Source organism: Passer domesticus, chromosome 6 (genome assembly GCF_036417665.1).
Source record: "Passer domesticus isolate bPasDom1 chromosome 6, bPasDom1.hap1, whole genome shotgun sequence".
Classification (NCBI taxonomy): domain Eukaryota; kingdom Metazoa; phylum Chordata; class Aves; order Passeriformes; family Passeridae; genus Passer; species Passer domesticus.
Genome location: NC_087479.1, coordinates 17860102 through 17883506, shown reverse-complemented (window position 1 = coordinate 17883506; position 23405 = coordinate 17860102). Strand labels below are relative to the sequence as shown.

At 35.9% G+C, this 23405-nt stretch overlaps 1 protein-coding gene across 3 annotated transcripts in view; it reads left to right on the top strand.

Moving 5' to 3' along the window:
- Window positions 1–23405, top strand: part of SPATA7 (spermatogenesis associated 7) — a 33415-nt gene that overhangs the window by 7138 nt on the left and 2872 nt on the right. The window contains exons 2-11 of one of the 3 annotated variants that reach the window (XM_064423653.1): window positions 1884–1970; window positions 2614–2706; window positions 3602–3646; window positions 11394–11527; window positions 17803–18269; window positions 19116–19182; window positions 19633–19703; window positions 20535–20588; window positions 21872–21949; window positions 23291–23348. In XM_064423653.1, the coding sequence (XP_064279723.1) occupies window positions 1884–1970; window positions 2614–2706; window positions 3602–3646; window positions 11394–11527; window positions 17803–18269; window positions 19116–19182; window positions 19633–19703; window positions 20535–20588; window positions 21872–21949; window positions 23291–23348 (1154 nt within the window). Of the gene's footprint in view, window positions 1–1883; window positions 1971–2613; window positions 2707–3598; window positions 3647–11393; window positions 11528–17802; window positions 18270–19115; window positions 19183–19632; window positions 19704–20534; window positions 20589–21871; window positions 21950–23290; window positions 23349–23405 lie in introns of all 3 variants that reach the window. The other 2 variants (XM_064423652.1, XM_064423654.1) reach the window with 2 other exon arrangements.

Genomic DNA, 23405 nt, shown 5'->3' with positions numbered 1-23405 from the left:
ATGCTTTATTGGAAAAGGTTTGCAGTCATTTTGAAAACATTCTGAATCTAATAAATCCAATAAACTCTTGCTGTGCATTTGGAATTTTAATATTTGAAAAATAATTTATTGTATGTCCCTATGTATGTTTAAATTACAAACAGAGATAAGGAAGAGTTGTACCATGAGGGGAATGAGCCATTCCAAGCAGGAGTGTTGTCCTTTGGCTTTAAAGATAACAGTATAAAGTTAAAGCACTTGCAGAATAGTGTTGAAAAAAAATCTCCAATAGCATTTTCTTCTTTTTTATTCTTTGTCCTTTTTCAACTGCTTGTCTGGCAACTTCACAGCAAAAGGAGTGAGAGTGCTGTTATTGCAAACACCACAGCTAATACTGTAAATTCACAGAAGCCTGTACTGTACAAAGGCTGGCCTTTCAAAGTATGAAAAGAATTCAAGCTTGCCCTGGTATTTTCTGTGCTTTGTAAAAAAGGTTGAATCTGTTGGTCCAGTTTTAGTGTTATTTCACAACAGGGGAAAATTACTTTAATTTTCTTTTTTTTTTTCTTTAGATATTTTTATGGCCTCCTATACTAGTCTTAGTCATTCAAAATTTAGTATAGTATGGTTTTTTTATAAGGCCTTGGGTAAATAATGTTAAAACATCATTAAATGAATGGTTTGTTTTGCTGCAATCTCTACTAATTAATATTTAAGACACCGTGTTAACCGTCTTGTGCAACATGCTGTTGAACTTAAAAACTAAGTTATCTACTATAGTAGTTATATATGTAATTGCAATAGTACTTCAACAGTCGTTATATAACAGTGAGAAATAAAAAAGAAGCCCTGGACAGCCAGGTGCTGGGTAAGCTTTGAGAGGTGGGATTAGGAGCTGTTACCATGTGTGGCATGGGTGTTACCATGGCTCCCTGCACCCCTGGTCAGTTTGTAATGGTGTCTGCCTTTAGCACCCTAGCTGAGGTCACTGGGAGGAGATTCCCACTCATACTGGGTAGGTCCAGTGTGTTTCTTCATGGGCTGAAAGGGAGAAAGCCAGAGGTCAGCAGGAGCAGTAGAGCAGTGGAGTTACCGACTTCACCTGCATGGTGATTGCAGACTCTTGAACTGACAGCTGAGAAGTACAGTGGGGATGGGAAGACCACGTGGACCTTGATAGTTAATGCTATTAAATTTGTAGAATTTGTCTGTACAGTTTTAGAATTAATGTTAAGTAAGTGTGGTTGGTATACTTACCTTGTTAAAAAAATCCTGTTAGTTTTGGTTTACATTTTATATACCTTGGATGCCTTAAAGCAGTGCTCTGTATACACGAGTATTTGTAGTCCTAGTGTTTCTCCTGTCCAAATTTGTTTTAAAAGTGTTGCAGATTCTTAATTAGCTCCTGTGCCAATTTTTAAATCTTAGGTTGCATGACAGCCAGTGGTTTTCAAAGAGGAGATACAGATCTTTTCATCCACATTCTCTCATTTTTCAGAACAACTGGTTGTTTAAGTTTTGTTGGCATCTCCACTTGTCTGTGGAGTTCCCAGTCTATCAAAGTGCCATGAACTTTGAAACAAATTGGAGGTTAGCATAGAAACAGAATCGTGACTGTATCTCTGTACAGTTTAATGACCAGTGTTAAGTTCAGACTAAAGTGTTCTGATGGTCTGTTCTGCTGTTTAGCTCCCTGAACCACTCAGAGCACTATCATTGTATCTTGGTGTTTAGATTAAATTATTTAACTACACTTGTAGTTCAGTGATTTTAAAATGATTGAAGAAGATTCTGAAGAAGATCCATTAGAACCATTCTTGCATTCTTTGGAGAAAGGCTTTATCTTGTCTATAAAAATATATGTGGGGATTTTTCTCTAACTTTGGTTTTTGTTTCACATTTAGCTAAAATGAATGAATGCTCAGCTGTTGTCATTCCCAGATGTGGTCCAACAAGTCCATTTAAAGGACACTTAAGTAATAAAAGTAATGGTAAGTTACATGTACTTTCATCAGAAGGTCAGCTTGGTTCCTTTTATGTGAATTCATTGATTTGGTGCTTAAAATAGTTTTCTTAAAACTTCCGCATTGAGCTTATTTGGAGAAATTTAACAGTACTTATATTTAGTATGCATTACTGAAAATACTTTCAAGGAGTTAGTTTTGCCTTGACTGTACTGCTGGCTACAAATTGGTAGCAAGATGAACAAATATGTAAACATGTCCCATCTCTGTTAGCTGTAATAAACATATATATATATATATATATATGTTTACCACGTTAAAGAACCCCTGAAGCTAGTAGTTTACATAGGCTAGTGTGTGGTTCTGTGCCATACTGACACCTCAGACACCTTTTTTTTCAAAAGAACATAGAGTGAAGAACAGGAAGTTTCATAGTACAATTTCAGCTATTTTTGCAGCTATTTATTGAATTAATGGCTCATTTGGGATAGAAAAAGGAGACAGGATTTTTTTCATGTGATAGTGACTGGTAAAAAAAATACTGCCTTTGAGCAAAGAAGTTAAACGGTGTCTTAAAGTTTGTGACATTGAATTGCAATTAATAACTGTTTAAAATTGTAGTATTCTTTTGCTCGCCTTTCTAATGTTCAAATGTATTTTAATCTTGCAGTTTTCTGCCTTGGCTCCGCTCGAAATCTAGCTAGCCAATACCTGATCAGAGATCACATGGTGGTTCATTATAACAGAATTCTTTCAGCCAAAGGTAAAAGTGTGCATGTATGAATGAACTGTCTCCCCCTAAATTTAGCTCAGTCTCTCAGAATAGGCTCATACCAAGAAGGAATGAACTGAATGGTAGGAAGTTTACTATTCTTCCTTTTTCTTACCCAAACACATGTCAGCAAGAAGATGTGGCAGCTACTTAATAATACTTTTATTGTTGAGATGGGACATTTTGTATGAAAACATTTTCCTTAAATGTTATCAAAGATCCTACCTTAATTTTAGAGCACTTTGTGCTGTATTGGCTTCATTCTGCTTTTGATGAAATAATGAATTATGAAGTAATAGGCTGAACTGAAAGTCACAGTGATAGTCATAACAGCAAACATACAGAAATTATTTTAGGAATGAAGGCAGAACATTTCTACTTAAACTTAGATCACCATGTGTTTTATTATTTTTATTTCAAAAACATAATAAGCGTTTGTTCATCTTGTAATTAATAGTAATAGCAAATTCTAAGGACTGTGAAAATTGCCATGTGTATTTGCAAATGAGAAAATCATGTTACTGACAGAGTCCCTACTCACAAATACAATACTCACAATGTTATGTCTTGTGACATACTCAGTATCCTCAGGTATGCAGGTAAATGCTATCAGAACAAAATGTACAGAAACCTTTTGAAAGGAGTCTTCATTAAGTGATGATTCTTCCTTTAAATATGTGTTTTAGCCAGAGAGCTTTATCTCAAATCCTGTGACCATATTAGTGACAACCTAATACTTTAGGTACACAGTAACTAGCATATTTTAAAATAAAGAATTAAATTAGTCTTTGTTCTGTGTTGGTTTATTACTACATTTTTCTAGCTATCACATATACGAAGTAAATATTGAATCACTCACGTTTGGTGTTTTTCTTATTTTCAGCAGCTGTAGACTGTTCATTGCCCAAAAGTAGGTTGGCCAGCATCAAACGTAAGTATTTGTTATATGTTGATTCTGCAAATGCTTCTGTAAAACTTAACTTAGTAAAAGAGCCAGCAAAGAGTAACAATAGCATATAACCCTTAACTGAGCATTCATGTGTCTGCTTCTTTATTCAGCTTTCACATCCTTCTTCGGTTACTTGTAGATACATTGAATCTGCATCAAATGGAATGCTGGAGAGATGGATCTGGGCTGTCAGGAATTAGTTGTGCTTATCAGGACAGTTCATTTGTCAATGGCAGAAGTGTCTCAACTGCAAGAGATAGGATAATCTTAAGTATATGGTACAAATGCATAGACAAAATCCTGGACCTTTCTTAACAAAAGCCTTTGAGGATTTCTCTCACTGCTCAATGTGTGCGTGTAGGTGATATCTTTTTTCTGACCTGCATTACTTTATATGCTGTTCCATCTGACTGAGATTCCTTTACAAACAGATAAGAAACTCTGTCATTTAGGCTGAAAGTTTTGCAGTTATCAAACAGGTAATTAGATGGGAAACACCTACTTTCAAATTCATCATTTTTGGTCTCACTGACTTCTCGGTATTTAAAGTTAAGACTACCCAGGCATATCTTGTTCAATTTCTGCACTATCCTTATAAATTCAAGGTTTTTATAATGAAATTTAAAATTATTTCAATTTTATTTTGTACCTAGAATTAGAGTGACTGCATTTTTTCCCTGCTGTTCTATGCATTGTTGATCAGGAAATACAGATTTCTGTACTGTAATGACCTTGCAACCAAGTGTGACATGTTCAGGTGTTGAGCTCAGTGCAGGGTACCATTTGTTGAGTCTCTGGTAAACCATTGGAGAATCATTTTTCTTCCTCTGTTATTTTGTGAAACAGATTACATGGAGATGACAGCCAATAGCTCAGACAGGAAGAATATTGCAAATATGCTGAGCAAGAAAAGCAATGGAAAAGGGGTTTTAGAATACTTTCAAAATAATTTCTTCTTTCTTGCTCAAGATGAGACACGTGATTTATCCAGGCACAATTTTAGCTTCAATATAGTTGAATATCAGCAGTATCTCCAATGTCACTGAGGATGAGGGGTTTGCACCTTTATTCTCACAGTAGTTCACTCTGAGTAGTTCTCTCAGTAGCATGTCATTGTTTCAACTGAAGCATGTAATGACTTTTTTCTCTTTGTGTTCTTTGTGTAGTTATTGCATTCCAAATAAAGTTTCTGTTCCCCCTCTGTTTCAAGAGTTGGGCAAGGGGGTAAATTTAGTTTAAAATGATAAGATTTATTAATAGCATAGAGTTACAAAACAGAATTCCTGCAAATAGTGTTAAAAAATACCTCCTGAAAATGTGCTTCATGTACTGCTAGAATAGCAGGTGAGTATTTCCCTTTGGGGTTGTTGCCATGAATCAGTCATTAGTGTTTAAGAATTAAACATGATACTGTAGTTGGCATTCTCCCTGGCCAACTGAATGTGTTCTGTCCTTAAAGTGGATTTAGTTTCCACTGTTCTTTTCCTGGTATCTAAGCAGGCAAGGTGCCATGCCCCTGGGCTAGCAGTGAGCATGTTCCTGTGTATTAGATCAGGCTTACTGACTTAAAATAGTTGTTAGAATGTGAAACTTCTTGAAATGTGAAACTTCTATGTTCAGAATTAGTCCAAGCATGTTGATTGATACCAGTGGCCATTAGAAGCCTGTGGTTGTGAAACTTGTGCCAGAAAACTTGACAAAGGCTATGCCAAGTAAGACAGCTGCTGCTACACATGCCTGGTTTCTAACAGTACTAACTTTTCAACCCATATGTTTAGAGGTTTTTCCACAAGGCATATTGATAGTACAGCTTGAATTCAGTGATTAGTGTGCTTAGGAATGCAGGTCTCTTTGATACCAGGGCAGGGGGAGAAGAAGAAGGAAAACAAATATTCTGAGAAGTTATCCACCATAGATCTATTCTAACCTGGTAGAACTTGGATTCCTGGAGGGAGAGCAGTGAGAGACAGGGAGAGGCACCAATTCAGACTGATAGTAATGTTGGTTTTCTACCCTTTAAATGGGTTAAGTTCTAGCAAAAATATCAAGAAATACATATTGTTATGTAATACAGTATTTAAGTCTTAATTTTCCCATGAACACATATATCTGGAAAAAGCAGAGATCTATGAAAAACTGCTTTACATGTTGTTGCTGCCATTTTACAGAAAGCTTTCACAAAATCACTCAATTTTTTTTTTCTGTTAAATCTTCTCCTTATGTATGTATTTCTGAAAATGAAAATTATAAGCAACTAAAAAAAGCTCTTTAAATTCAAACACTCAGGTAATTCTAATGCCTGTATTATGTCTTTGAAAGGTGTTCTAATATATTTATCAAGTATGAAATTTGGTGGGCAGGAAAACTTACAGAAAAAAATCTTTATGAATCTGTACTTTGAACTGTAGTGATTTTTTTCCCCCAGAATTTATTTATTGTAAAGTTTCTTCTATAATAAAAGATGTTGGGGTTTTTATGAGGTAATTAATTTTAGATATGTACATACATTTTTCACAACTTGTAGTTGTGAAAGGACTTTAGGTCTTGTAGACTGACATCATGAGTTAAGCAAACCAAAAGTTCCATCCAGTTGTTCTAATATAGAACTTAACAGCCATATTGAATGTGGTAAATAAAGCACATAAACAAGAAAAGCCTGCAGTCTTGACTTGTAAAGGTCAAGAAGCAGAGAAAACATAACTTCCTTTTGTAGATGTTTCAGTACTTATTCATCATTATTACTGAAAATGTGTCCCTGATCTTTAATCTAATTTACCCAGCTTTACCATCTGTCTGCTGGTGGCGAGGACTGTTGTTTTATACAATTGTCCATCATTACTTAGGATTACAAAATAGCCATAGCATGCCAGAGAACAAGAATAAGATTATACATTCCACTTATTTTCAGTGTTATCTCAGTACAGCATGTCTAAATTGTCCTTGGGGGCTTCCCCAGTGGTACCTTGAAAACAAAATCACTGTCTAGGGCCACTAGAAGCTCGGTGGACCTCTCTCTAGGGTGCACAAATGGAGGTTTACCTGGGCAGGCTTAGATGTTTCCTTCAGGGCTGGTGCAGCATCCCACAGGTAGTGTGCAGTCACTGTTGGCAGGCTGCTGTGTTCTTCTTAAGGCTGACAGAAGTATGTAGGAGATGTCTGCTGGATCAGGAGCCCATAGGAGCATCAGAGGTGGATGGATTTGGGATAATCCAGTGCTTCTAGCCTCTTCTGAAATGCCCTTGAAGGATTCATGTCTCACTGTTAGGCTTTATTTCCAAGTCTTACCAATGACCAGATTTCACCATTAGTAGCTTTGCCAAGTAGTATCAGATTTCTGAAGTACATACCCTCTTATAGCTGCTACTTTGTATTTGATACAAACACAGCTTTGCTATCAAGCCCTTAATAAATACTTTGTCACCCTTTTTTATGGTGATTTCTCCCTTGTTTGATGAAAGAGTGCTACTGATAGTGAATGTAAAAGACTGCAAAATCATCTCTTAGAGTTATGAAAATTAAAATTTCTATGTTAAGGAATTTAGATTTAGACTTATAAGGAACCTGAACTTCATAACTGAATTTTGCCATTAGCTTTAATTTTATGAGATCTCACCCCAGGTGCTTAAATCATGGTGTAGTGGAAATTCATGTAGAGCTAGGAAACTGGTAGTAAAAATACTTAGAGAAGGAAGAGCTTGCTTACAGAAGTAATATCACCAACTGGTACACTGGCCAGTTTAGTTGTGGTCACTAGGCATTTCAAGCTCAGCCAAGATGATGTTTGTATGATTTATCTAAAAAAGAATTCAAAAGGGAAACAATAACTCTAAGTGTGTTATTGCAAAAATAGCTGATATAAAAACACAGTAGAGAAATTCTGAGTGTTGGATAATTCCTTTGTGATACATTGTTCTATAAGCTGAACTCAATTTAAATCTAACTTTGTATTTCATTGTTGCCATCAATTATTTACATGAAAAATGAAATAACTTGATATTTAACTGCAAGCTGTTTTGTGATGTGATGTGATAAATTTAGCAATTGGAAATTCAGAGCAAAGGACAACCGCTGGCATTCCAGCTCTGTCCTTCTAAGTGCAGAGCTTTCAAACTGACTAGGACTGTGATATATATGATTAGTTTGTTTCTTCCAGATTTATGACATTTGTTTTATAACTTTAAGCATGTCTTGAAATGCTGCTGCAGTCTAGACTTAGAAAAAATAATTAAGCCTATAGAGGGAGTATTCTAAAAGGGAGATAAAGTGATGTGATCTCTGCTTTGAAGTGTGGTGTACTCTGGGAAGAGTAGGCTAAAGTGACAGATTGATCATTGATTGATTGATTGTCTTAGAGGTATCTCTTTATGAGGAGTGCTACAGTTTAATATCTGAAATTCAGTCTTTCTTATGCTTCCTTTCACTGACAACAAAATTAAGGGAATGGATTCATGGAGTGGATGCAATAAGGTATGGAATCTAGGTTCATAGACTGAATTTGTCTGATCTAGAGAATCACTAAGTCGTTTATATTCTAATACTTTTACTATACTATGAATCTGTGGGGTTTTGAGCACAGTAGTTAATGCAATACAATTAATCTCTAAAGCTCTAATAAGACTTTTAAAGGGACTCATTATCTGGATTTATAAACTGTATTATGTTATTGCTACACAATTTTTCCCCCTTTTAAAAAGATGAAAAGTAACCCAGTGGTTTTCTTTTTTTTTAAATTTATTTGTCACAAGATATTTACTGTTATGTACTTCTCCCATATTTAACTCCGCATATGTGACATGTTCCTGGAGCCAATGCTCAAATAAAAGTTATTTGCAGTGAAATTGTTTTAAGTATCTGTTAACAAATGCAGTCTGTTTACTTCCCACTAGTCTATGACAGTATGCCCAGGGCACTTCTTTCAAATTTAGTTTAAGGACCTCACTGAAAGCTAAAGAAGCTTTATGTCTGTAATGGATTTGAAGCAGAAGATACCTTAAACAGTAAGCAATGTTTTCAATTAAAATCTAAATCTCTCTTCTGAAATTGGATGTCTCTTGAATGCTGGTCTCTTTCTTTCTGTGCTTAATATATTCGCACTGCAATACAAGTAGTTGTGTATGACAACCTTAAGTATCTTCAGTAGTGAAATTACTGCCTCAGAGTTCCAGGCAAGTTTTCTATCTGGCTGTAGTCAAAGCATCAGACTGGATTCTCCAGTCCTTGCATGGGTAGAGGACGTGAACTAAGGAGAGGTAGGGCAGCGTGCCTGTTTCTGCATTTGTGTGCGTTACTTGCTGACTGCCTCAGAGCTATCCTAACTTACCTCCAGCTGTTTACATCTACATTAACTCTTTTTAGAAGGATTTCTCTATCTCTTACTTTGCTGGTTTCAAAATTCCTAGCTTTTACCACAGATCTAGCCTGAAAATTCCCGATTTGGCAATACAATTTTTATATTACTGGAGTTTTCTGACATTCTGTTTTGCATGTCTGTGCTGCCTTTTAGTGCACATGAGTGATTTTATGGCTTTTGGAGCACACTTAATGGATTAGCTGAGCTCACTGTATGACTGGTGTGAGACAAGGACTCCACATTTCCCATGTAGGTGGTGGTAGTCCCAGTGGGTCATTCTGATATCCTAAGATAGCCTTAGCTGGAATCCTTACTGTTCTTTATTTTTGGTCATAAGCTATGCTTTGGGTGAAAAGTCCCAGCATCAGTCCTGGAGGAGGTTTTTTTAACAGCTTTGAATGCCAGTTGTAAAGGCATGCATGTATGTCAAATTTCAGAGTTTCTCCTTTATAAAGAGCAGAATAAGGACAACATGGGAATTCTTTGCAGTAATATTCATGCTGCTTTGCACTTTGCCCAGACACTCCTGTTGAGCCATGGTGTGCAGGTGGAACATGCAGTAAAATGTTAAAGCTTGTATTGTCATAGGCAAACCCACTTCTCACCTAAGCACCTGAGTGTAAGGAACTTGCTGATTCAGACATCTACTCGTCCTTACCCATACATCTATCTGTATGTATTGCATTTTTGCTTTGTAGGTCTCTCATTCACCCATTGTTTCTCTAGATATTTGTTCAATCAGCCATTAGCATTTTTCCTGAGCAGTAGGCAAGATGTGAGTTTTTAGAGCCTTCATGGATGTGCACGCACAGACATGCTGTATTGGCCCAGAATAAGTAATTATTTATCTCAAACATATGAAATGCCTAACCTGTAACTAATTTTTGGGTGCTTCTCTGTAACTTTTAAGACAAACACAATTAGAAATAATAATAATTTAGAACAGACACAATAACTCAGTATAGAAAGAAAAACATTCCGTTTTAATTATTTAATGGTGCAGTATATTTTATCATTCTGTTAAAATGTAAATTTTTAATTCAGAGTTGTATAATGTAGCAGTTGTTAACTTCAGCTATTTTTTTTCTCAGTAATTTAAGCAGTCTCATATTGGAAGTACTCTAATAGCGTATGATGGATAAATCAGCAGCTTAAAATAAATTACTCTGTATTTTACATATCAATTGTAAGAAATAAAAGAAAGAGAAAGAGGGATTTTCCTGAGCAATAAGAGCAAATATTTCACATCTGAAAGATTAAATTTACCATCTTAAAAGGGGACTAAAATGTTTAAATCCAATGAATGCACTTACTTAAGTATTTCCTGGAGATTAATATGTATGTAGGGTACACAGGTGAATGCATTTTAAAGGTTGATTAAACATCCTCAGGTTGCTATAGGTCTCAGCTGTGTAGAAGAATATACCACACCAATCCCTGAAGTTTTTTACATCTCCGTGCATTAAATATAGTAGTGCATGTGCAGATTGGGGTCTCCCAGAGTATTATATAAATATATTATGAAACCAGAGAAGAAGTCCTCAAAGGCCTTTGTGTGTCTCTATCAAGTAAATGATTCGCATACTTGGATTTGCTCTTGGAGGTTTTCTCTAACCTAAACGATTTTGTATTTCATCTGTGAAACCTGGCTGCTTACAATTTGCATAAAACTTTGCACTGTATTTTGTAAGATTTAAGTGACTGATGGCAAACTTGTACACAGAAAATTTACCTGTCTTTTGGGCTACTTCATCTGATGGCATAGATACCTGATTCAACTTTTTTCACTGCAGGTGAGGTCTTGGACTGCAGACCAGTGTGGACTGATAAAAATTCCCCGGTCTGATCTGACAGTAGCCTTCTCAGAGCTAGCCTTCAATTTTTTTGTGTTCTTGACAAAAATTTGCTTGTTCTGGCATGGATTTCTGTATTTAGGAAATTCCATGTTGTAAGTGTGGATTTTTTACATGTCAGATTTGCTAACTATAAACACAGGGGTTTTTGTGAAATACTGGTTGAGAGTACAGTCAAAGGAGTTCTAGCTGTAAAGAACTGATAGAAAGTTTGTAACTTTTTGAGCAAAATGTTCTGTTAGCAATACTGATCTTGGAAGTCCTGTATGCTGGTGTTTGTTGTGAGGTAAGAAAATTTCAGGCAAGTTAAGGCACAGCTTCAGCTACAAGTATACTCTATTAATTATTTTTTTTTCTAAGAGTAGACATAAATTTTATAACTGCTGTAGGTTGGAAGTGGAATGTATCTCAATAGTCTGACTTTACTGAGCAATTGGAAACCACTACAATGTAGTGGTTTCCAAATCACTGAGGGAAACAAAGAATATTTCAGTTTGGATCTCACCAACTTTGTCTCTTCCCCAAGTTGCTGACCAGCAGAGAAGAGAGAAACTGAAAAAGAAGATAGCCAGATGTGGACAGAAGATAAGTGTGTGTGAAACTGTCTCTCCATCCTGTCCAAGAGACAGTGGAAGGCTGCCGCCATCCTCTTTTGGAAAGGTATGTACTTTAATCCTGTTTAGTAGATACTGTCATACACTCCCCTCCCATAGTAACAGCTGATCACTGCAGTGCAGCAGTGAGGGCTGGTGTCTTTCAAGCAGCAGAAAGCTGACAAGGATCTTCCTGGCATATGCCCAGCACTGAATGTATATCTTGACCTTCTGACACTGATGTCAGGTACCTGGATGAAGAGTGCTTGCAGTAAATACAAGCTCTAATTACCCTTAAATTCTCTTGCTTTCACCTCAGCTGAAATTCCTGTCCTCTGTCACTCCAGAGCTTTGTACCATTTCCTAAGGAAGAGCTCTGTTACCTCCACCCTTCCAAGCAGAAGAATCAGGAATCTTCCATTTTTTCATAATGAATAGTCCTAGTTGGTAATACATTTTTATCTAACAGTATACTAAATCATTCAGTTGCATTTCTTGAAAGCAGAAATAATGCTTAGACTAAAATATACCTTTCTGTACATATATATTCTGCTTATATGCATAGGCTCACTTAATTTGGTTGGCATTTTATCAGGATATGAGGTGTGTATTTCTAACTAATAAATAAATACATAAATAGCCAAACAAATTACATTCTTGTTCATCATTGTAAATGAATAATTGCAGCTTAAAACAGAGTAATGATTTAACTCTGTGATTCTAACAGCATAAGCTTCACACATTGTTTAAATATCTATAAAGCTAGAGGACATTTCCAAGTAGTACAGCAAACACCGTCAGTTTCTTTCTGTGTGACTGATTTTTGTAGCAGGCAGCCTGAGTGTGACCTTATTGTGTGCAGAGAAATAATGCTTTGAAATTCAATACATGGCTCCTAGTTATGGATGAAAGCATAGGCATGAATAGAAAAGGGAGGAAATGTGATATTTAAAATCTAAATTTTGTTTTTTATTAATACCATTTTTGTCCTTCCATGTTATTTTTTTTTTCAACTTGGGGCAGACACAGTTCGTTAAATTGTTTCATTGAAAAACCAAGTAACATGTGTCTCTAATTACTACATGAATTCCAAGCTGCAAAATGAAAGGATGCACTACAACAAAGTGCAGCTTTTTTCCTTTGTTTTTCAAAATAAGATTTTCTGAAATTCTGCCTGAATTGAGCTGGCCATGAGTAAAAGTTCTGATTTGAGCAAGACTTGGTATTTTATCTCGTGTTCAAGTAATCCTATTAACAGGCATTTCTGGCTGCTAATGAATTTTTTTTAATAAATTAATCCATGCCAAAAATCAGTTGAAGGAAGGCTGCTTCATAGGAGGTTAAATTTTCTCTATTAACCATTTGAAGTGTGCTATTGCCTTAACCTTTCAAGATCCCTTTCAGTCTGTTTTTTGAGATTTTTTTTTTTCTGAAGAATGAAGGTTGTGGCCATCTGCTTGTGCATATGAAATATAGATTGGGAAACACCATTAACTGGTTCTAGTCTCTTGTTAATTTTATATGCAACACACATGTGGCTGTGTGAAATGCCTACTGAAATGCTTTATATTTAAAGATTTATTACACTCTTATGATACCAGCAGTCTGAACATGTATTGTGCTTAAGTTAGTTCTGTCATAATGGAAGATGTCAGTGACTAAACAAAGCAGAAGAACCTTCTGAGCATCAAAGAAAGTTGTTTTCATTAGGAATATTCAGATTTCCTTTCAGGCTTCATAGCAACAATCACCTCTTATGCTGGTTGTTTGAATTAATGCACAGTCAGTAATACCCTTCTTAATAACATCACAGTATTTGATAAAAGCAGGAACTGCTACAGTAAAGAATTGACTCCCACACACGCATGCACAAAATGAAAGAGTGTACCAGGACCATAATTTTGAAAAATAGTGATACCGGGATACAAACTGAATATATTTATAGAAGGCCAAATTTGTTCATGTACTTGTATGAATTTTCTCTAAAGGCAGCTTGTCACTTCCTATAGGAAAGTTTTGCTCTGTCCAGACAGCAGAGAGCAGGTGCTCAGCTGACTTAGAGCAATATTTAAATGGCTTTCTCAAATTTAAAGAATCATACACTCATTTATTGCAGATTTTTAGCTTCTGTATCCTGACAGTGCAGTTCCTAAAGCATCTCTTCGATCTCATTTTATAATGGTAGATGAACTATTCTATTGGAAGAAATTTCATACAAGACCAACTTAATTTCAAGATTAAACTAATCTTACTGTAATTTCAGTGACCCCAGTGAGAGCTGCCTTGGACCTTTTATGTGAAAAAGTATTTAGCAATGTTTCTTTTCAAAGTTTGGGTTTTTTAAGGCAGCTGATACTTTAGTGTCTTTTGAGCTGGAAAGCTAAACTTCTTGTAGAAATTAAAAGTAACTTATAGTCTGTGTTACTACTTTTGCCCTTCAGATGACAGCAGAATGCTTTGATCTCTTTTTACTGAATTTTCTCTTCCACGGAGTCCATGAAAATTCAGAGGTCCTCTCTCTACATGCTTGCTGCAAAGTACTGTTCGGTTTACCCCAGTTTTGTAACTAATAAAATTGAAGCATAAATACATTATAAAACTTTTTTAAGGAGCTGCTGAAATGTATCATTGAATATATTTGTATCTTTCAAAACAGATTATACTTTGTTGAATTAACAGAATATAAACATATATTGATAAGCAAGATATAAGTCAAGATTTTTTACTCCAAATTACATTAATTATAGTTCTTGATAGTTCTAATAGCTAAAGTTCAGATACTATAATGGATTTTTTTTATTTTATTTGAAGAATATAACTAAATATAGTCTAATAAGTGTGCTATTTGTAGGCACGTTTTTGTCTTTTTTTGTTTCCTACTTAAACATCTGATGTTTTTTATAGGAAACAGAACAGAAAGTGAGCATACTTGCTTACAATTTATTTGCAACACAGGACAATTTTCTTTTAAAATCTTTTGAAGTGACGTGATTCCTTGTTAATGATATTGTTTCCTTGTCTACTTGGAGTGCACTTCTCCCTGTTTGAGTAGTAAAGTTTTGCCTCAGGATAAGAGCTTTGAAAGACATTATTTTCTCAGTATTTGAATGAGTACATCTCACAGCTGACACAGATGCAGCTTTGGGTTGCAATTTTCTCTATTCACTAGTGAGGTGCTTGGTCTGTTCTACTTAGGAAATATTTGAGAAGGAGAAGATGATAAATGCCCTAAGCTTCCTCATATATAAGGAGTGCTTACATTTAGGATATTGCCATGTCAACCTTGTGTTTTTGTCTTGTTTTCTATCAACTCATCTGCTTCTGAGGAACAGAGCATGTAATTTTCATGAGGTATAGATAAATAATCTGCTAATATAACTTTATCTCTTTCCTTAATAATTATTTTGCTTAATGCAGGGAACCAGTCCTCCTATGCTTACAAATGCTTCTACAATACAATTTATATTGCAGCTCAATGAACTGCTTTAGTCACTGAGAGTAAAACATTCACAAGAATTAAGCTGTTTGTAATATACACTGAAGGGTATGGAATTACCTTTTATCTATATAGGTGGATGCTGAAGCTTTCCAGTCTTGTCTGTTTTCTATAGTGCTGAGCTACCACTGCAACTACTTTATATGCAAACAATCACACTGGTAAGCCTCATTATTCTGCTTGCTAACACAGGCATTTGTTTGGCATTGTAACTGCATGTTATCAGTTCAGCATTTAATTATGCTGTAGTAGTAAAATAACAGTTGACTCACATGAGACACCATCAAGAATAGCTTATTTTGCCTGAGCTAAGTAAAAGAAAACTTCTTTGCATTAGGTACCAGCAACTCTGGATATTTTGGGGTACTGGAATAGTTTAGATAGATCTTACTGATGTGAGAGAAAATTGTTATGAAGGAAATTTGTGGTATGATGACAGTGTGATCTGTGACTTAATTTTCACAATGAAATACCTGCATTTTTTAATATTCCTGTAAATAGCATTTACTGCATGCTATAAAATGTATATTCATCATAATTGAGCTTTAATTTAAAATATTGTGTTTGAAAAGAAAAAGAATGAAATAGTGTAGATTCTAAGCAATAACAGTAGCAGTGTTATGAGAAACTGGAGCATTTATACAGTAAAAGTCTATTGCTAAGAATTTTTAAAAACACCTTTTTTAGGGTTGAATGTTAGAATAGAAAATCTGTGTATATTTACAAGCTGTACTACCAGTTATATAGGTTGATATAATACACTATATCTTATTGGTTTGCTAGTAATATATTACTATCTTAAACTATCTTTTTGTAGGTTAGAATGTCATGAATTTTCAATAAATGTATAAAGATTTCCAGTTTTGGTCACTGGGGTTTTTTCCCTCTATGCCCGCCTCAGTAGGAGACTTCAGAAGTCTCAGGACAAATATTGGTTATCTTGCAGAATCCCTACAGACACTTTATTTTACAGTGGTTTTGTGACTTTTGTTGGCATTCAGTCCATTGTCACTTCCTGGTGGGGAAAAATCACTCATCCAGCCTTCAATCCACATCTTAATCAGCTGATTATTTTCAAACAGTTAAGTGTTCTTGAGGATTTTCTCAAGGTTTCTGTTGTGCTCAGGCAATGAAGCCCCATTGGAAATGCAATGGATCTCTGTTTCAGTCTTACTCTCTCAAAGTAGTTTCCACATAGCTTAATTATGAGATCAGGATAGGCTGCTTGGTGAATCTTGGAATGTTCTCAACTGGGATTATGGTTGTATGTCATTAATAAATGAATGTCACAGTATAAGTCATACCATACTGCATCCACTCTTCCTCAGGCTTCCCACGGGGTACGTGTTCCTTCAGTAACTTCAGTAATGTAATGCTTCTGCTTAATAGTTTTTACTTGTTTGATAGAAGTATAATACAGATGAATGAAACACATATGGAAATCATCTCCCTTTTCTTCCTTTTGTCAGTGCAGAGCTTGTGCTCTGTACTGGTGTCTCCTTGTCTTCCTGTTCCTTTTCAGGTGGTGGAGGTACATGGACAAGTTAATTTCTATGTTAGCCTATCTGAACTAAACTTCAAGTTTGTTAAAAAACCTCAAATGGGCCTAGAAATTTAATTTTCTTCTTAGGAAACACCTCTACTTCTCTTAAAAATCCTACAACACTTTGTTTGTTGATGATGTGGACCTAACCTATATGAACTGCCCTAGTGTTAGGAAAGTATGATAGTAATTTTAGAAAGTTGGCTGTTGATTTTGAATTGGGTTTGGAAACAGCTGTTGTTTTGCCTTGCTGATTGCAAGGTACAGCAGTGAGATTTTTCCAGAATAACACTATCCTCAGCTTGTTTCCCTCACTGTTGCACTGTAAGCCCTGTTACTGGGAGTTGTGGTGCTGGATAGTTACACACAGTGGGAGTCATCTCTTCTGCATCACACAGTTGTTCAATTTCATAAATAGTTACATGTGTGGATGCAATAAATTGGTTTGTACAAAATTTTGTTTGCTGATAGGTTTCTGATTTAATCTTCCAGTTCTGCAGTATGCCTGCCCATGGAGATTGTAAAATGTCATACATAATTTTCACTGATAGACAGAATATCCTGACTCTATCCTACGTAGGAAAAGAACATACAACAGCTGTTTTCATAAGGTGTTTCAGACACATTGTAAAGCAAAATTACGAGTGTGCATACCCTGTCCAGGTATTTTTGGTTTGATAGTGCAAATTTTTCAAAACTCTATGACTGAAATAAAATTTCTATTTAATTTTTCTTTCTAATTTAATAAAACAAACAAAAAAACTACCAAACCAACCAAAAACTCCATCTTAAAGTAACACTTGAATTTAGTTGTGTTTCTGTCTTATTTGTCTTTGCCACAATGTCATAATACAATTCTGGAATAATCTTGAATTTTTAAGCTTGGTATAATTATAGATATGTCTGCCTTACCTTGCCCAGGAGGTATGAACAGAGCATATCCAGATAAAATAATCTGCCTCAGTGGAATGATTTCTTGACTTCTAAAAATTTATTGATTAAACTCTTGCTTTGATGTAACCATCAATATTCTGTAACAGAGCACCAATGTTTTGCTACTGAAGTAAACCATTTCCTTATTACTCTCTTATTTCCAGTGACTAGGTTTTAAAATCTGTTAGCACTGAGGCTGCTGTGAAACCAGTTTGATTTTACAAAAATTGAAAGTTTTTACTTAGCAAATACCTCCAAATTGGTAACTCCCAGTTACCAACTGGGTAGCTCCCAGTAATTGCTGGGAGTACCATCATAAGCAAAGCAGGTAACTCGCAAAGCAATCAAATATTGTTTTATTTTTTCCTAGAGTCTCTTGGAAGCAGAAGATGGTGTCTCACCCTCTGCTGGGCAGGCACAGTACCTATCAAGTGCACCATCTCCTTATGGCAAGGATTGCTTGGTTCACTCCAGTCCAGTGAAATGCACCAGGAAATGTTCTCGGCATGCAGCCGGGGCATCCTACTCAAGTGTCTGTGTGTCAAGGGCACCAGGCAAACACTCTGCACTTCCACGCAGTCACTCCATCGAGAGCTTTGTGAGCATTGACTATTCCCAGAGGTGCCAAGGAAACCACCCCAGAGCCACTGGTGGGGATCTTCTGGAGAAGCACTCTGAGTGCTTCACTAAGAGCCGCAAACCTTTCACTCCACGCACCTTAATATCAAATGCTAAACCTTCCCTGTCAGAGTACAGGTTTTACACTCCTGCTCGAAGGAGGAAGAAAAATCACCGCAAGCGGTGTGTGGAAGCTCAAACACAGACTGATATGACCAGGTACAGAGATTGAAGCTTTATTTTGAAACTCTGGAATATAGATGTTATCATAACAGTGTCTTCATAAAAGGAAGATGTTTTGCTCTCATTACATTTGTATAAAACCTGAATAATTGTACTGATGCCTTACTAGAATTTACAACTAGAATAATTATTCTAGATGCACCTTACCAAAAGCTAGAAAATAATGTGATTTTCCTATTGCTCCTGTAGTCTCTTACTTTCCAGTCTGTTAACTAATACATCATGCAAACAACTTTTTTAACTCTTGAATGCAGCTCTTCATTGGTTTTTGTATCACTTGAATTCAAATATCTTTGGATATACCCCATATAAAATATTGTTAACAAAATTAATATCCTTCTCTTGCATTGAACTTCTTAGCAAGTTGGACAGTTCTGATTTGGTTTTGTTTCTACTGATACTACCTTGTAAAGAGAAATCTTTTCCCTTTTCCCTTTTGTGTCCTCCATGCCTGCATCTCCAACTCCAGTTTTGTCATAGAATAAATTAGGGATTTTCTAAGGCTGGAATTATGATCATTTTGGCTCTGTATTGCAACTGTTGATTTTCTGGCTGTGAGTGGTTTATTTTCCTCGTGCACTTTTAATTTTAGGATCATCTCCATTCTTAATTCTGAACAATTATATTGAATAATTCAGTTATCCCCTGCTAATATGCAACTAAATAGTTAATTTGGATCACCTGTCTGGCAGAAGTTTTCTGAACTGTTCAGTACTGCATTCTGTTGAGGCTGATAAGACCTTTCCACAGTGGCACTGTTATTCTCATCCTGCATTTTTTGAACGTCTACTTGGGAATCTAACACCTCTCTAAATTTTTTAGCTTTCCATCTGCAGACCAAGTGCATGTGAGAAAAGTCACAAGTGAAAAGCAGAAGATACAATCAAAGGTAATAATGCATTTGCCAGTAATTTGGGTACTCTTCCCACCACCATCACTGTGGGGTAATACACTTCATCACTGCCAACAGCAGTGAGCAGCTGATTTAGGTGTTCTTTCTATTGCCATAACATGAGTTAGTTACATAGATGAGGGAGAATTTCAGAACACTGGGTGGAAACTATAAAAAAAAAACCTTGAGGCACATGAAGACATCTCTTTAATTTATTTTTTTTAATTATTCTATAAGTGCACTATTAAATATCTGCTAAGGCCACAGATAATTGGTACATGACTTTCCAGCAGATGATGTCCCATTTGGCTTTTTACCCAGAGTTTCTCAGAAAAGATATGAAATTTCTAGGGCTGCTTAATCACAGAGAGTTATTAGATTCATTTTAATGGTGAAATTTGCTGTGTATTTGCACTGATAATAAATATTTTTGTTTCTGTGTTGCAGGCTGAAGATAAAAGATATGCTTTGGATGAGCCTGAGAGAGGAGTGGATGGGTTTCAACACTCCAGCCTAAGGTGCCTGATTTACAGCAGGAGGGAATATTGGAAATGTTCCTTTCTATACAGCTGGTCCTTAGGCCATAAGTCTTCACTAGCATTTCTCTTTATGTCTTCTTCTCACAGAACTTTTATTGGGTTTTTTTTATATCAATGGCCTTTCCCAACTTCAGAATTCATTCTTTTCTTGTGATAAGTTCCACTGGGAAGCCAATTAAGAAAGAGCGCTCTGAAATACATGAGTATTTTTGTCAGAATTGACAAATTGAGGAAGCATTAATAGAGATGTTAGTTCTGTACATCTGAGCTCACAGACTATATAGTATTATAACTAAATACTGCATTGCAGGAGCATTTCCCACACCTTTTTCTGAAAAGTTAATACTGGGATAGCTGCAATACGAGAGCAGTGTTGAAAATCAGGCCAGAGCCCAAGGGCTCCAAGCTGATTCTCCTCATTGCTGACCTAAGTGTCACGCATGACTCACTGATTTGTTCTCTGGCCTTTTCATACAAAGGCAGTTTTATCTGAGGAAAAAAATGTACTCTGAGTTTAAAAAGCATTCTTATGGCTAACAGAGACTGAATAGCATCTGAAGTGGCACCAAGGCCTTCTGAGCACTGCATCAGGTGAGGTGGTGTAATACTGTTGAGCCTCAGTCTTTCAGGTTTCAGTGCCAGCAGGGGATTTTGCTACTGGAGCAGGGTTTAGGGGTGTTATGCTGGGTTTTTTTGTGAAAGGAAATCATATAATGGCACTCCATGGCTCCAGAAGAAAATTACATGCAAGGTAGTATAAAAGGGGTTTAGAATGTTGTTCTTTTTCTTTCCCTCTGATTTTCTGATTAGAGAGACATCATGGTGTCCTCAGAAGTCCTCACCAAAGACAACTGTCGATGCTGAGTAAGTATGCTTTTGAACCATTTTTCTTTTCATTTATAACATCAAACTAGAAGGTTTTCCTCTAAACTGATGAACTTGAAAAATAAAATACTTTAAAAATTTTATGTGAATCAAATAACAAAGAAAATTCATTTTAGCTACAGAAGATTGTATAGTGCCTATAGTTTGTTTTTAGGTCTGTAATCTCTGAAGCAAATATTAGCAAATGAAGCACCAAATTGAAGGGCATTCTTACCACATTTCTGCACTGAAATGTGATGAAAATTAGAGGAGTTTTGTGTTATATTCAGAAACACTACTAAAGCTTCATCAAGTGGCCTTGGAAAAGTTATTTAATTATTTGTGATTTAGGACAGGCTCGTGTATGCCTAACTTAAGGCTTATAATAGAGGTCTCAAATACCAGCTGTAGGTAACTTTCTTGACTATAGAGGGAACCAAAATTATAATATTTAGGCACAATAACAAATTTTATGTAATGAAAATTGTGCAAGATGTATTCCATTTTTACTTTCTGTTTATTAAGACTGGGGAATGACTCAATAGAGTTTGATTGGATGCTTTGGGAGATTTAGAAAGATGCTATGAAAGAGAAACAGCACTGAAATATTTTCTTTTGGGGTTTTCTTTCCTGTTGTCTTTCAAGCAGAACTCCAGACATTTTGAGAGTGTCCAATTTAGAGTAAATGGCATCAACTCTTTTAGAGGTACTAAAATAGAAATAACAGGTGAAAGTCACATCTCACAGTAACAAGATTTGATCCATCAAGGAGATATCTTGAAATGAGTGGATGCTGCCAAATAAGCAATTAAATCCTTTTCAGCTTCCATTTAGGACCAGCAATTTTCAGCTGCAGTCAGATTCTCTAGAAGCTCCTTTAGAAGCCTATACCCAGAGCATCAAACTGCAATTGTTCACTTTTTTCCCAGTTAGCTCCCCTTTCTTGAGTGCAGTGCATGTTCTGAACGCTTGTCAAGATTCACTGATTCCCTCGCTTGGAATCTCTGTGCTAATTTATACCGCAGCAGAAAGTCAGCATAAAGACAAAGCACCACGACCACCTTTCTAACAGACTCATATTTTTCAGTTTTTCATTATCCAGATTGAAGAAAAGGCTTAGCTTGTTGTGATAGCCTTACCTTTTATGAAACATAACTGATGATACAAGAACTATAAAATCTTCTTAATGGCCTTTCCAGTGAAGTTGATTAAACCTACTAAAATGTGTCATGTGTGTTTCTGTGGTAAATCATTTAACATTGGGGTTTCTATCCTCCCTGCAGAGAAGAGGAGCTTTTGTATTTAACTTTCATTGAAGATGTAACAAATGAAATTCTTAGACTTGGCTTATTTTCCAACAGGTAAGTTACAGTTGCTTTCAATTTTGTAATGCTATGTCAGAAACCCATAGACTCCATAAGTAAGGGAAGTAGTGATTAGTAATAATTTCTTTATACACACAGCCTTTGCTTTTGTTTTGTTTCCTCTTCTTTTTTGCTTTATGTAAGAAAGGGGAAGTAGGAAATACCTTTGGGTCATCAACTTTGATCTGCTGCTATGTACCATGAGATAAAAGCTTCTGTTAAAAACTGACCTGGAACTCTAGGTGGAAAAATTCTAAGAACTCATTTCAGTCTGCAACATCTGTTTTGCTAAATAAACTGAGTAACTAATCTTTTACACAATCCTTTGTTCCCCTTCTGTCTTTCCTGTTTCAGTGTTAATTCAGTCTTCACCATGGGTTGCAAGGGTTACATTGTCTTGCAGATAAAAGTTCACCAGCTGCTAAATCAGAATCTTTTTTCAATATGATACTGGTTCTTTCCAATAAAGGACTCTCAATTTATGAAAAAAATTGCAGTATTTCTGTACATATACAGAATATATATACAGAATGTTAAACCATTTTTGAAATTCTGCATTCAAGGCAGTCTAATTTCATAACATTCTGATCTTGCTTTGGGTTGGTAATGTTCCCAGCTGTTTTTGCTATTCTATGTGCTCTTATTTTTTTCTTCTTATGTCAAGGCTGTCAGTAAGAATACTAAATACACCAAGTAAAAAAATTAAATCTTCAAGAAATTTTGAGAGCAGTCTACCTCTGACTCTTTTACAGTAATTTTTTCTTCTACTAGAACCCTTCTTACCGTTTGGGTTTTTTAATAATTTCTCATGTAAGCTAGATTAAATTCACTTGACTTTCTAGAATTCTATTCCAGTGACTGTACTTTAGTTGTCACAGAACAATTTCTTTACAGAATTTTTTTCTCATTTAGCCTAATAAATGGAAGAGAGTTCTCAGGACTGAGGACTTTGCTCTGGATTTTTTTTACTGAAGCTGGATTTTATTCCTTCTCTTTACTTGTTCTTGTGTATAGCAGCCACTATGGTGCATCCAAGAGATTTTGGATACTTCAGCATGCCAGTAGAATCACCACTGGATTGCAGCACATAGGCACACCAGGTCAAACACACCCATAGTTGTACTACAACTGCCATGTGCTGCCCAAGTCTGCCTGTTGAGCGTGTGTCCAGTGTGTTGCTGACTACAGGTAGCCCTCTTTGTGACAAAGCAGAATTGAAACAGTCTTAGATGTGCCATTCAGCTAAGAAATGGAAATAAAACATACAGTCATTAGGTTATTTACATCTGGTAAAAGTTGGTTTTCCTCCTGTGAAATAATTTGATTTTTTATTTCTAGGGTTCTGGATCAACTGTTTGAGTGCTATATAGAAGAAAATAAGAACCGCCTTGATGAGGTATGTGCTGCCCTTACAGTAGTCTCTGCATGTGAGGTCACATTTCCAAAGAGCAGG